Here is a 14,139-nt window from a genome sequence, read left to right on the forward strand (position 1 = left end):
GCCATTAATTTAAGGACGGATCAGAACAATTAAGAATCAACAGAATCAATAGAAAATTTACACATATATATATAATCAAATAATCAAAAAATCAAAGTTTATTTCGGACGCGGATAAGAAAAAGGAGAAGAAGAAATTTTATTACAATATAAGTAGTAAGCAAGTAAATATATATAGGTATTTGTCGAAGGTTCGATTTTGATCACAGTAATAAAATCAAATGGCAAAGAAGCACAAATTAGAGAAACTGAAATGAGTTGAAGTCCAGGATATCAAATCCGATTAAACATGATGATGATGATGAAAAAAGTTAAAGGGTCTAGGGGTTTAGGACAAACTCGCGGATCGCTCCCATTTCTTGCATAAGGTTGTATTATGATGTACGTAATAAATATGTATACATGGTCTGATAAGAATAAAAAGTTTTTTGAACGATAATGAACGATTTAGAGGGGTAGATATTGCAAAGGGCTGAATATAATTAAAAAATTAGAACATATGTGTAAGTATTTAATCTGTCTATAATTTAACTTTGATGGTTTTTGAGGTAACTAAGAAAATATGAAAACCAAATTTTTGCTCTAAATTTGGAGAGATTCCGGTAGGCCGGTTGGGTTCAAATTGGATTTAAAAGAAAAACCATCTCAAAAAGAGAGATATTTCATTTCAATACCTCTACTGGTTTAGAAAATACATAATTTTGATCGGCTAATTTCTGTTTTGACACACTGCGTGGCGTATGGTATTCCGTCCACTGCAACATCTACCTTCTTACAAAATATTTGGTTCTTAATTTATTTGCAATTTTATGAAATTTTGGCGAAGTTGAGATTTCGCAAAGATTGGGCGAACTTTCAACCCTTTTAACTTCTTTACTACTTATTGAAAAATGATAATTTTTGTTTTTTTTTTGTAAAGTTTATGATATTGTTGTTGTGTTTAAAAATATGTATAATTCTAATTAACAATAAAATTTTATATGTGAAAATGTACAAAAAGTCGGCGTCTTAATATGGCCTTTTTCACTTCTATCTGCCAAACCCAAAAAACGTATCAGGTACAGCTACCAAAATATTACCTTCAATAAACCTCATATATTATGTATCAACAAAAACTCCAATAAGTAATAATGTAATGACATTTATTATTTTATAAATATTTAATTCGTTTATATATCAAATTTCAAGCAAATCGGTTGAAATCGGTTACAATCTGGCAAAAGCACAAAGGCTCTTCGGCACAGATAATCTGAAAAATTTGAAATCAGGTAAACAGGTAACAATTGAAATATTTATGGAAACAATCGTGTTCATTATTAAAAAAAAAGAAAAGAAATTATTTAAGATGTTCTAATTCAATTTTTTCTAACCAACATAAAGAAGGAATTTATACATTTTCTTTTTTTTGAAAACAGGAAAATATTAAAATATATAATATACTAGACCGAAAGCTATATTGAATTTGAATGTGCATGGGTTTTATGAAAAATATATTACAAATCGCTTTTTTATCAAGTGAGTTAGCCTTCCTGATCACATTCTATTTAAAATGTATTAAACCTAATTATGTATATAATGGGGGTGAGAAAGAAGTTCTTAATTCTTCTTACTTACTTTGCTGAACAATCGAAACTAAGTAAAAAATAAAAAACAAGGCTCTCGGTTAGTGAAAGATGTTTACTTATTTTTACGAACCTGTGAATTTTTTAAAATAATAAATAGCTTGAATAAAAGTGTCTTCGCCCTAGACTTTTTTTTTTAAATTAAACATTAGTAAACTTTTAAGAAATAATATAAATAATTCAAACAATACGAAGAAAGTGTTGAAGCCAAAACTCGCAAACGCGATCATCAACATCAACTGATGAACAACAAATCAAGGAAATCAAAGATTTGGTGCTCAAAAATCATCTATTCACAATTTTCTCGTTTGATGTCAAATGAAATTTTCTTACCAAAAACAGCGTCACGTTAAGGTTTGTCAAAAAAGTTTTAGGGCTCTCAGCATATGATTGCATGATTATAATTGAAAATACGACTTAAATCTTTACATAAGATCCGGTAACAGACGACCAATAAAGCGAATACCGTACAAAAAATTAGCCACCAAAGAAAAGATATTATCAAAGTTGTTAATAGCTCAAAGACATTTTAACAGTTTTATTCGATTATCATGGTGTGATGTATAATGATATCATTCCGCTGGCCAAACCGATAACAATAAAGATTGTTTGATCGTTATTTAACATTAACGTAAAGCAAGTTGCTAGAAGAGATAGTTGCAAACCTAGTTGTACCATCATAACGCAACATTTCACAAAAAACTCAATATATCGTTTCACAACCATCGTACTTTTCTAATTTGGCACTGTGTGACTTCTGGCTATACCTTAAGCTCAAATGACCGCTTCGGGGACACCTATCGATGGGGGAAATAAAAACATGCTCCGAAGGGTATTCCCAAAATCGAATTCAATAACTATTTTTAGGATTAGATAAAGCAACATGTATTAAATCAGAAGGCGAGTACTTTGAAGACAAAGAAATAAATTTATAAGGATAATTAAATATTTTACATTTTGATCACAGTGTACAAATACTTCCATTGTTAAACGTAAACATGAGAATGTGTATCTTAGAAACATAATTATATGTTAACTGGTAGCAATTGTGAAGGGATTTTACTTGAGTTTTTTGCCTTCTGGATGTGGGTATTCATTTGTTTTATCTTCTATATTTTGCTCACATATGCAATCAATCTTAAGAATAAGGCAAAAATGCAGACGAGTCTGCCTTTATTTGTTTCATTTTGTGCAAAATATTAGTTTACATACCCAAACTACTTAATTTAAGTTAACACTCTTTTTATTTAAAGCCCTTATAACCTTATGCTCTTTAGTTTGGTAATCCTTAAGCAGAATATGTTGAAATAACTTACGTTAGCCAGAGTGCATTACAATAACGTAAAAGTAAATATGTAATATTATTTAAAAATATGGAAAGTAATCATACAATAAACAGAAGTATGCTCTGCATATTATTTGATAAATTAAAAATTTAGAAAACCTGCTCATTTGCAAGAAAAGTTTCATTTTACGAAGATAATAGCTAAAATAACCTTTCGGCAGTTGCCATGGCTACAATTTACACCACACATTTTAAATTCATTGGCCATCTTCCTTAATTAACAGATCTGATCCCAAACGACTATTTTTCCTATTTGTAGTGGGCAACATCCGCAATAAACAAATATTTCGAAAATCAGTGTCGAGTTACTGAGATAAGAGATAATGTTAAAATATCAAATATTAAGATTAAAAAAAAAAATGTAATTTTATTAAATTTTATACACCCTTCGTAAATTTACTATTTCTTACCATTCATTTTACTAAATTGTCGATTGAGAAATATTTTTTGAATTGAAGAGATAAAATGGTCACTACTTATATATTAAATTTATATCTTATATGAAAGAAAGAAAAAAATTAGAAAATAAAATAAAGTTACAAATTTAATATTTTAATTTAATGTTTTCCTTAAACTAATAAGATAAGTTTTTGAAGGAGTTGAAATATACAACAATTGCTTTTGTGTGTACAGAAAAAGGGCGAAATTTAAGAATCTTCTTGTCTTCGAACAATTATTGTAGGCCGCTGTAAATCTATATATAACAAAAGTGCTAATGCAAGAACGCATGTGCAATAGATTTAAGTAAACTATACGAATACTATTTTTAATTTTTTTAAATTGATGAGTGTACCATATAACCATAAAATATTTGATTCAAGTTTATTCGGTGGTATTCCAAGCATTCAGGTAAATGCATTTCGCGAAAATTACGTTGCACAAGAAGTTTACTAAAATTTGACATTTTAAATTTTTTACGCATAGTTTAAGAAAATTTTATCTCCTGATAGATATATAAAAAAATATATTAACTTTGATAACATAAATAAGTAATATTCAACGTGCCTGTTTAAAGAACAATAATACACTTTGCTAATATAAAGCTTTCTGCATGATTTAAATAATTAGTGTTTATGTAGATACCAATTGCTCAATGAAAGAATTTTCTTTGTATTTTAGGATATAATTATGTATTCCCAAAATGTAAGCGAAAATATTTGTATTACCTGAAAAATTAATCACATAATATATACTTCAGAAAACTGATAACATATTAAATGAAATTAAAATTACGGACGAACAGCACATGGAGAATACGTCTTTTACTGCCAGAACAACAACCAAAACAACATCTAAAATAACAACAAAAACATCAATTAAAAAGAAGGATGCCAAACACTCTTTTGTTAAGTTATCGGATGGTGGAAACTTGGGAACTAGTATTACCAATGAGAATGAATTACCTAATTCTATAAAAAAGAAAGAAAACATGTTTGTAACTTTAAAAGAAACAGAAGAAAATTTTTTCTCAGAACATGAGGCTATGACTAACACAAAAAGCTTTGAAAGAAATGATTCAGTAAGTTTCTTGTGCCTTAATATATATTACAGTAAAAAATTTATATAAAAAAACAATTGTTTATCGGAGGAAATGGACGGAATTCAATTGGACTCAATCGAAAAGGACGATGTTGTAACTTTAAACAAAAAACCAAAATTGAAAAAAAACAAGAAAACTAGTTTGGATAAACAGAACATTTCAATGGTAAGATAGAAATTATTTTATTATAGCTACATTAATTATATTATAGACATATAAATGTATAACTAATATAAATAAAACTTATCATAAACATATAATCAGTAGCAGGTGTAATCTATTTGGCTGAATGGTCAAAATTGGCACAAAGAATTATTTCCCATTACAACGTGATTTTATAATAATTAAATGTAATTTCTTCATTATTTTAAGTTCATAGTGGCAGATATATTTTTATTTCGATTGGTAACAGATTGAGTGAATTTCATTAAGAAGGATAGTTACTCAATTATAACCTACAGTTGGGGAAGGTATCCTTTTTCAGCAGAACAGAGTTGAGGTTGCTGGTAGGATATTTAACGGCTCAGCATGGACTGCGTTATCACCTTAACAAAATGGGTTTGTCATAAGAGATTGATAGTCGAACTAGACAAGACTTCCAGTCACATTCTCTGTGAATGCCTTGATCTGGATCAGGAGAAGGAAAACTTTTTGAGTCTTAACTTTTAGTGCAGCCAAATTCAAAAATTAGTCTATTGTGAATGTTCACTGGAAATATGTTGCGAACATCCACTTATCCTTTAAAATTATATGAGCACATATGGTACATAAATAAATTTAAATATGTAAGATATAATTGCTAACTATTGCCCTTCTAATATTCATTTTGTTTTCTTTTATTTAAATGAATTAAACACAACAAGAGACATATGCTCAAAAAAACATTTAATATTTTTAAAAAGTGATGCCAATTTTTTTTAACCAGACTTTATATTGTCTGGAAGAAAAATCACGACTATTATTATATTCTTGCAATATACATATTTAATATATAAACATAAATTAATTTAAAATAAATAATTAATAATTAATTAATTAATTTTTTAATGAAGTATCCCACGGTTTTTGTTTTGTTTCTATGGAAAACCTACATGGCTTTGTGTGCAAAATATGCAAATATGCATAATTGTATGATTAATATTACTTAATATTAAATTGTATTACCAAAATTAATAATAATAAAATATTTTTAATTTTATCATAATATTAGAACATCACATTATTTTAAAACATTACATATTTATTTTAAGTATTAAAAGTAGAAATTTTTAATTATAATTTTAATACTATTAACTACATTATTTTTATTTTTTTTTGAATTTTTACACAATTCTATTAACGTTTTTATTTATTTTTATAAATTATAATACCTTCTATTTAGAATAGACCCGATCAAAAAATACATAAGGGACAGAGCTCTGAAGTTATATACGAAAATTGACAGGCTATCCTACTTACCACTATCTAATCTTAGAGTAATCACTCTTCGCACGGGGAGGTACGCAGATCTTAGATCAATCACTGAATAATCATTTAGCTTATAAATTAGTCAATGAGATGGGTGGGACCCTATAGTACCCCCAGCTATCAAAGAGTAAAAGTGCCCAGTTGTGCTGACTCGAAAAAAAGGACCAACATACATACCTTCTATTTTTAAAGAAATAACTGTGAAATAAAAATTTGAATAATTTGTCGCTATAGATTTCTTTAAAAATTCTAAAGAAATTTTTTAGTTCTTCAGAAGGCTTTGAGATGCCACCTTCACTTAAGTGTTCAGGCAACTGTTATTCTGCCTGCATCACAATTTGTGTTACTGCGATCGTAATAACATGTCTTGAATAATTTAACTCAAAGGGTGGAAACAAAAGATATCATTTAGTTGCTGAAATAAATCCAATTTTGATGATCGCTCAAATTCACCTTTTATCTACTTCAGGTAACTGTTATACTAATTAATTCGAACAAAAACCCGGTTTTAATGATTCCAATGTAAAACTTGAAGACTCGACTTTGGACAAAATTATAAATATGGAATGATTAGATATTTTATTGGCTACGTTGCTCAAAACATGGTGCTACAATTTTATTGTGAATTGTGCAATTCGAATATTTATCATCGATCGAATTTATTTATCGAATCCTTACAGCTCTAAGTAAGCTTTTTATTCAATATAAAAATTATGAATCGAAGTCAGGTTTTGGAAGTTTTAACGCACGCTCAAGTAGTTTTTTTAAAGTGCACTAGACTTATGTTGAAGTATTTGAACAGTGTTTAATACTATAATAAGTCGAATGCTCCTCCAAAAAAAAGCACCTTCAACCTAACAAGCTAAAATACATGGATGGCTTACAGAATCCCATTTAAATCATCCACATCAGTTTCACAACTTTCTTATTACTAGATTCTTTCGCAAGCATTGTTATTGGTGTGTTGTGAAAAAGAAATCAAATATCGCGCATTAAATATGTACATATATGTATGTTAGAAATAAACTTTGTAAAAATGGTTTCACCGATAGTCTGTGCAGTACCAACTTTCTTCCTCATTTCCTTTATCTTAAGTGAATGCTTTCTTCACATACACAGACCATATTTTTACAAGTAGGGTGTCAAATATTTATAAGGTGACCATAAATCAACGGGGTGGCTAGTTTCTAACATATACATATATACATATTTAAATATACTTCTGTTCATTATAATCGATTTCAAATATTGTTTACATTGTTTTTTAAGTTATATAATTTCCTTATATATATAACTTAATTATATAATTAAGTTATATAATTTATTTTAAAAATAATAATTTCTACGTTTAATTGTATTTATGCTTTAATTCAGTTCTTATATTGGTACGATAATTATGATGAATTATATTATATTAAATCCTACTATAATATATTATATTATAAGTCAATATGATATGAATTAAGTTTTGATTTGTTTCAGAATTTCTATTATTTATGGATTCAGGCACTTTAAACATTGGCGCATACATATGTATGTATAATGTCATATTTGATGCTAAAATTTACGTTTACTATTTGAATAGTATTACTATATTCTCTAAATGTGCAAAAAGAAAAAATCTTGTTTTTTTCTAAAAACAGTTAATTAAAATCAAAATCCTATGTTTACGATAAAATAAGATTTTATAAGATATTCTTTGGCTTAAACATTCCATAAAATGTGTTAAAAAACCAACTATCTTTTATAACAAATTGTAATTGATATAATTTCTTCAAAAGATCTACCATAATTTTAAGTTATGGCATAAGCATTATAGCCATTTATTATCTTTAAAGGCTACTTTTATATTGGATCTATTGTCTGCTACTATAACGCTTAACCGAATACATTCATTTAACTTCAATTCACTAAATATATATCATATACCACTTGTAATATATTATCACCGATTTTGGGTTCTTGTGGAAAATCACGATTAGCTAGCACATTTAAATCATAGTCATTGTTAATATAGTGAGCACTTAGTGTAAGAAAACTTCGCTGTGTATATTGTTCTGTCCACTTATCGGTGGTAAAAGGAATATGTTGTCCCTGCAGCATCTTTCTTAGTTTTAACATTAATTAGTCGATTAAGTTTTTCTCGGCACAAACAACTCTTCAATTACTTAACTCTCATACTTTGCTCCAATAAAAAATATTGCGCCAATTTTTTAAAACTATCACCTAACAAGAATCATGTGGTATTAACAAATGATTACATATTCTTAACAGAAAACTTACCTTCCATAATCTTAAAAGGTTTCAAATCGGTTGTGCAAAACAAAAGTTATGAACAAGATCGTCCTTAACGTTAATTGGAACATCTTTTTTAATAAAATTTTTCATTGTATTTTGCAATCTTCCACCTTCTAATTTTGAAATTTTAGCGCAATGGTGGCGGAGAAAGCCACCAGTTTCTGCACGGGGTGAGTACGTCACAATATTATTACACTTAATGTTTCAACAAGATGAAAATTTTACTTTTGCAAAAGACTCAGACGGTATTAGTTGAATACTGCTATCGCAGCAGCTCATTTATATAGCATCTCTCTAAACCATATAATGGCGTTCTTAACTGCTATTCATCTGTGAAAGTGAAGTGGGTATGTCGCCATACTCCTCAAAGGATGCAGTGACGTGATGACACGTTCCTAACCCATCTTAAAATCTAATCTAATCTATCATATAAGTCCTCATATGTATCTTCTTAATCACAATTTTTAGAAAGCCTTTGAAAATATTATTTATTTAGATATTAAATCGACGTTTTTACCACAGTCGTACTTCAATATCTGTTTACGCTAAATTATTGGAACAATTCATTTAATTTAGACAAATAATATAAAATTTTATAAACCTTATATAAAACCTAATCAACAAAATAAAAGATTATTCCAATCAAATAATTAGGGAAAGTTCACTCTTTATCTATTGTTATGATAGTTATCAAAAAACTGCTGCTATCAATTGCTCGGTAAGACCGCAACACAATCTACATATGTGTCCACACATTCGCTGTTGACTATATACGAATAGATCAACACCCTATAGGCGCTGTTTTTATTATAAATTGTAGTAAATGCAATCCAAAATATTGCTTGGAAATAAAAATAAAAGTGAATAGGAATACTCAAAAATGTAATGAAAGTGAGTTTTTTGAATGAAGGTTTCTTTACACCCTAGATACAGGGTTGAATATGTTTATTATGTCTATCAATTGTTTTTCGTATTTATGCTGCATACGTCGACATAACTAACATTAAAATATTTACATAGCCATAGGGCCTCATAAAAGTTGTACATATTTTTTAAATCTTTAACGCTTACCAGAAAAAAATAGTTTTGTTTGTCTCATATTACGTGAATAAGAGAACCTTTAAACAATGGAGATATTCAGTGTTAGTCGCACCTGTGTTCAATCTATTTGCCTCTCTCTCTTATACAGGATGTGAGAGTAAAAAAGAAACAGTAATTTCGATATTTTTTCGATATTCTTGACTATCTGAATGCCAATTCACTGTGTGAAATACTATAATTATTAACTATTAATTTCACAATTTAGTTAGACATTTGTGATAAAAATAATATCATAAAAATTATATTATTAAGGGCATTCAGATGAGATCGGTTAAACTTCTGTATAAAAAAAAATCAGCTGATTTTTATTATTGTATCGGATTATTGTATGTTTGAAAACATACATAGAGATATAAAATAAATAAAAAAATGAAGTAAAAGAAGAAATTTTGCTTTAATTTCTAATATTATTATAGTTACTTTCTTTTGTTTGTATTAAAAACAAATTGATGAAAATAAAGCTCAACTGTTTTGATCGTTCAGTTTTACAACGATCATTATCACTTTACCGTCTACCGATCTACATCTGAATACCACTATATTATTAATATTCATAAATAAATTTTGATTTTAATAATTTATTTTTCTATTTTCAGAAATCTAGCTTTACAAAATTTGATGCTCTCCAGAAACGGAATCTTACTAATGTACGTTTAAAGCTTAATAATATTATATTTTTACTGTAAATATTCATAATGTATAAAGTACATTGTTATATAATATTGGAGAAGGTATGGTAACATTATTAAAAAAAGCTACATTCTGCTGCTCCGATGTGAGGCAAAACACAGTTCTCTTGTTGAACTTTTTCGTTGATATACATATTTGCATCAGAGAGCTTCAAAAAGTCATAATTTTAATATTAAGAGTATTCGCATAAAAATAAAATATAAATTCATACGAAAGTTTTTCTTGAACGCCACTTATGGACATACATATTCGCGATAGAAATGATTCATATGTGTTTTCGTTAACGAGTGCTGGTGCTAATGAATCAGCGTCAAAAGAGTAGCGTACATAGCAGCAAACTCATAAGTCATAGCAAATACTCGTACGGTATACATCAATGAATGTACTCATCGAAAATGAATGACTGCTGATTCAATCAGTTTTGGCATTCACAAAAATTTTGGTTTTTTTTTGCAATAGGTGGAAAGCATCAAATGCCACCGCGTGACACTTGAACCCACTAAAACCATATCTCAGGGATGCATAGAGAATAGATTCTGAGCAGGGGACCGTGCAAGTCCGAAGCTGGGAATTTCATTCGAGAATACAAGGAAAAAAATGGAGTATATGATCAAAAGGATTAACATTTATAAATTAATATATCTGAGCCATAAAGAAAAATTTTATACGGATTTAGAGGATGGTAATTGTAAATGAAGTTAAAACAACTAGGTTAAATTGATCATTTAAGGGTAAACTCTATATAAGGAGTTACTCTAATCACGATTATACAACGGGATTATAGAGAAGGAGTGGGCAATGTCGTCCAAATGGTGAGCTAGGAACTAGGGAGAAACTGAAGAGTGTCTCATAGAGAGTAGTAGATCAGTGGATAGGTGATCAGTGCGCAGTATTGCGGTAGGAAGGTTGAAGCATTTGGTGCAGTATCGACGAGCAAAAGATAACTGAAAGTTATCTACCCGCTCGATATTGGCAGCATTATATACAAAAGAATTGGTGTAGTGTTTCCTATTAGGTTTGCGACTGTAGTTTACTCAGTCTACTCAGTATTTATCTTTCAAATACACAAAGACGTTCCATCTGACCAGAAGAAATACCAGGCCATATGGGAAAAGAATAAGTAAAAAGCATAGCATAGAAGTTTGGCTTGCACATTAAGTTGATTGTGAAGCCGTAGGACGGTTTTTAGGTTCAAATGTCGAAAAGACGCATTTTTAATGATGTGGTCAACGTGACGAAAAAAGTAATGTTTAGGGGAGAATACTTTTCCTAGATATTTAAATTTGTCAATAAGTTTGAGAAACGACTCATCAAGTTCAAGCTTTATATTACAAGCCTTGTATCTCCTGAGACGATTGCTAAAACTGCCCGTTAAGGCAACAGTTAAAACTTTCAGTGGATTCAGTTTTAGTTTCCATGTATGCTTGTAATTGGATAAGGACTTTAAGTATTGGTTGAGGGAATTACTGACCATTCGGGGATAAGCGAACCTGCAGTAAACTAGACAGTCATGACCGAAACAAGTTTGATTGACACTGAAGAAAGGAACGGGAATGTCTGAGATAAAAATATTAAAAAGTAGAGGACCTAGAACAGAAGCTTGGAACCGACCCGGATCATAAAACTTCTACCAGCAAGAATTGGTAGGCAATGCTCCAGAGAGAAGGAGGGAAATTGAGTAGGTGAAGCTGAAAGATACGACTGTCGTTCCACACTGTATCAAAGCCCTTTTCTATATCTAGGCTCACAGCTACGGTAGGTTGAGAGTTGGAAAAATCTACGCAGATATCGCTTTGGAATTTGTTAAGCGCATTCCCTTTGAGGTATTGTTTCGAAAACCGAATTCGAAAATTGGAAGAACTCGACAATGAGTAATGAAGTACTTAAGTTTGGTCGCAATGAAGGATTCATATAGTTTATTTAAAGAATTTAAAAGAGAGGTCGGTAGCTTGAGGGAAGTGATTTAGATTCACAGTTTTTATGGACGGAGATAACTATTGCCTTCTTCCAGGACTTAGGAAAATGACCGATGTTACAGGCATTATTAAAAATTGTTGCACATTTGCAAAGAAAAAGCAGATACTTACTTTGCGAAAAGAGTTGTTAGAAATTTACATCCCATTAATGTCAAGTGTGTTGGCACAGTGTGGCAGGTTAACGCTCGCAGAAGTTAGCTATACTTTGTCCGAAGTTGTCGTATAAATCACGAACGAAGTTGCAGGTCGTAGCATTGAAATTGGGATTACCATCACCTAAGGAGGCTCTATGCAATATATTTTGTTTGTCTTCTTTAATATTTCATGTTTATAGAAAAGTGTGAAAAGTGTCATTATAAGTACTTTTATTTCTATGTATGAGTCAGGTGGAGGTAGGTGTAGAAAACAAAATAGAGTGAATATAAATGAATACAGCTAATGACAAGAGTGTTAAGTTCTCATTGCAGTTCTCTGATGTAATTTGTCAATTAGTATGATTCAACAATTACCATATCTATATAAGTGCTCAATGTTTTAAAACAGCTGAATTATTTATATAAAAAAGGTGAATGAACAGCGAAACGAAAGCAATTATCAGAATTTAGGAAATATGAAAATAAATCAGTGAAATAGGTGCATTTAGGTCAGCGGTGTCGAATGTGCACTGCATTCCTAAAATTGCTTTTAGTTCATTATTCATTTAAATTTTCAATTTTATATTAATTTTTTTTGTATACGAAATGTAGTTTACTTGCATCATGTGCACATATTCAAGATATGACTTTGTGAAAACATACATAACATTGAACAGATTGCAACAGTGATGTCACTTAGCGACTTGAGCAAGCGACTTGTTGTTTTTTATCAGACTTCGGAGCAAATTAAGCATTCTTTTATAATATTTGATAATTAACAATCGCTGTATTTATGGGGTGAAAAAGTATTAAAGTTTAACATACTTGCTGTGCCAATAATTATGTTCGTCACTATGTATTAAAGAATGATCTTAAAACAGAAATATATGATACAAAAGGTTTTATCACTCATTTCAATATTGAATTAACTGTTGTATATAAGCTGTTGTATATTTAATTGAATAAAAAAAACAATTTTTTCTTTTTTAAAAAACCTCACAAATAGAATTTGGACAATGAAAATGAATCCACCTGTCACATTTGCCAAAAGCCAGTATATAAAATGGAGGAAATCAAAGCGGAAAAATTTAAATATCATAAAACCTGTTTTAGATGTACTGAATGTAACAAACAGTTGAAGTACGTAATAATGGCTTTACATTACATATAACCAAAATATAGTAAATTGTTTCATGAATAGAGTGGATAACTATCAAAGTCACGAAGGGGCGCCATTTTGCATAGTGCATTTTAAGCAACTTTTTTCTCCGAAATGCGTTGAAGATAATGAACCTACTCAAGCACAAAAACCGGAATTAATTATTAGAGAGAATCAACCTGAACAATTACCCTCAGATGTAGTAAAAGGTACAAATGTGTTATCATCAGTAAATTAATAGGCATTGATTGACTTGTATAAGAGAAGTTTCTTATAATTGTAATTGCTAGATTTTAAACGAATTTATTTATGTACTTATAGCATCCATAAAGTCAGATCTTGGTTTGGAAGAGTTACAGCAATTAAATCTTCGAGCTAAATTTCAAGTATTTGAAAACAATAATCAGCAACAAAAACTCACAGATAATAAAAAAGAACAGAATAACGTAGTTAAGAGCAGTCGATCAATTTCCGAAAGAAAGGCCCAACTGCAAGAAAATAACTTAGCTGTAAGCGAAGGATGTGTTACCGAGAGCTATAAGGACTCTGGTTCTGATCACAATAGCGATGATGACGATTTTACTGACTTAAAAGACGGATATTCTCATGAACAACTTAGTTGTAATGGAAAAGCTCTGTCAGCATTGAAGAAGAATTTTGAAAGCGGTTCTAAATTGTCTAAAGAAGAACGTAGGGAAGAAAGAAAACAAGAAATACAAAACATAAGATCGCGTTTGTTTATGGGTAAACAAGCCCGAATCAAGGAAATGTATCAACAAGCAGTAGCAGAGTCAGAAAAAGGTAGAAA

General features: G+C 29.7%; 1 protein-coding gene across 1 annotated transcript in view; it reads left to right on the forward strand.

Moving 5' to 3' along the window:
* Nucleotides 1-3,734: 3,734 nt before the first annotated feature.
* Nucleotides 3,735-14,139, forward strand: part of LOC119675215 (LIM domain and actin-binding protein 1-like) — a 10,786-nt gene continuing 381 nt past the window's right edge. Inside the window, exons 1-8 of the mRNA XM_038086404.1 lie at nt 3,735-3,815; nt 4,086-4,109; nt 4,165-4,485; nt 4,555-4,671; nt 9,969-10,019; nt 13,179-13,312; nt 13,374-13,540; nt 13,653-14,132. Of these exons, the coding sequence (XP_037942332.1) occupies nt 3,750-3,815; nt 4,086-4,109; nt 4,165-4,485; nt 4,555-4,671; nt 9,969-10,019; nt 13,179-13,312; nt 13,374-13,540; nt 13,653-14,132 (1,360 nt within the window). The 5' untranslated portion in view covers nt 3,735-3,749. The remainder of the gene's footprint in view (nt 3,816-4,085; nt 4,110-4,164; nt 4,486-4,554; nt 4,672-9,968; nt 10,020-13,178; nt 13,313-13,373; nt 13,541-13,652; nt 14,133-14,139) is intronic.

Source organism: Teleopsis dalmanni, chromosome 2 (genome assembly GCF_002237135.1).
Source record: "Teleopsis dalmanni isolate 2A chromosome 2, ASM223713v2, whole genome shotgun sequence".
NCBI classification, from domain to species: Eukaryota; Metazoa; Arthropoda; class Insecta; order Diptera; family Diopsidae; genus Teleopsis; species Teleopsis dalmanni.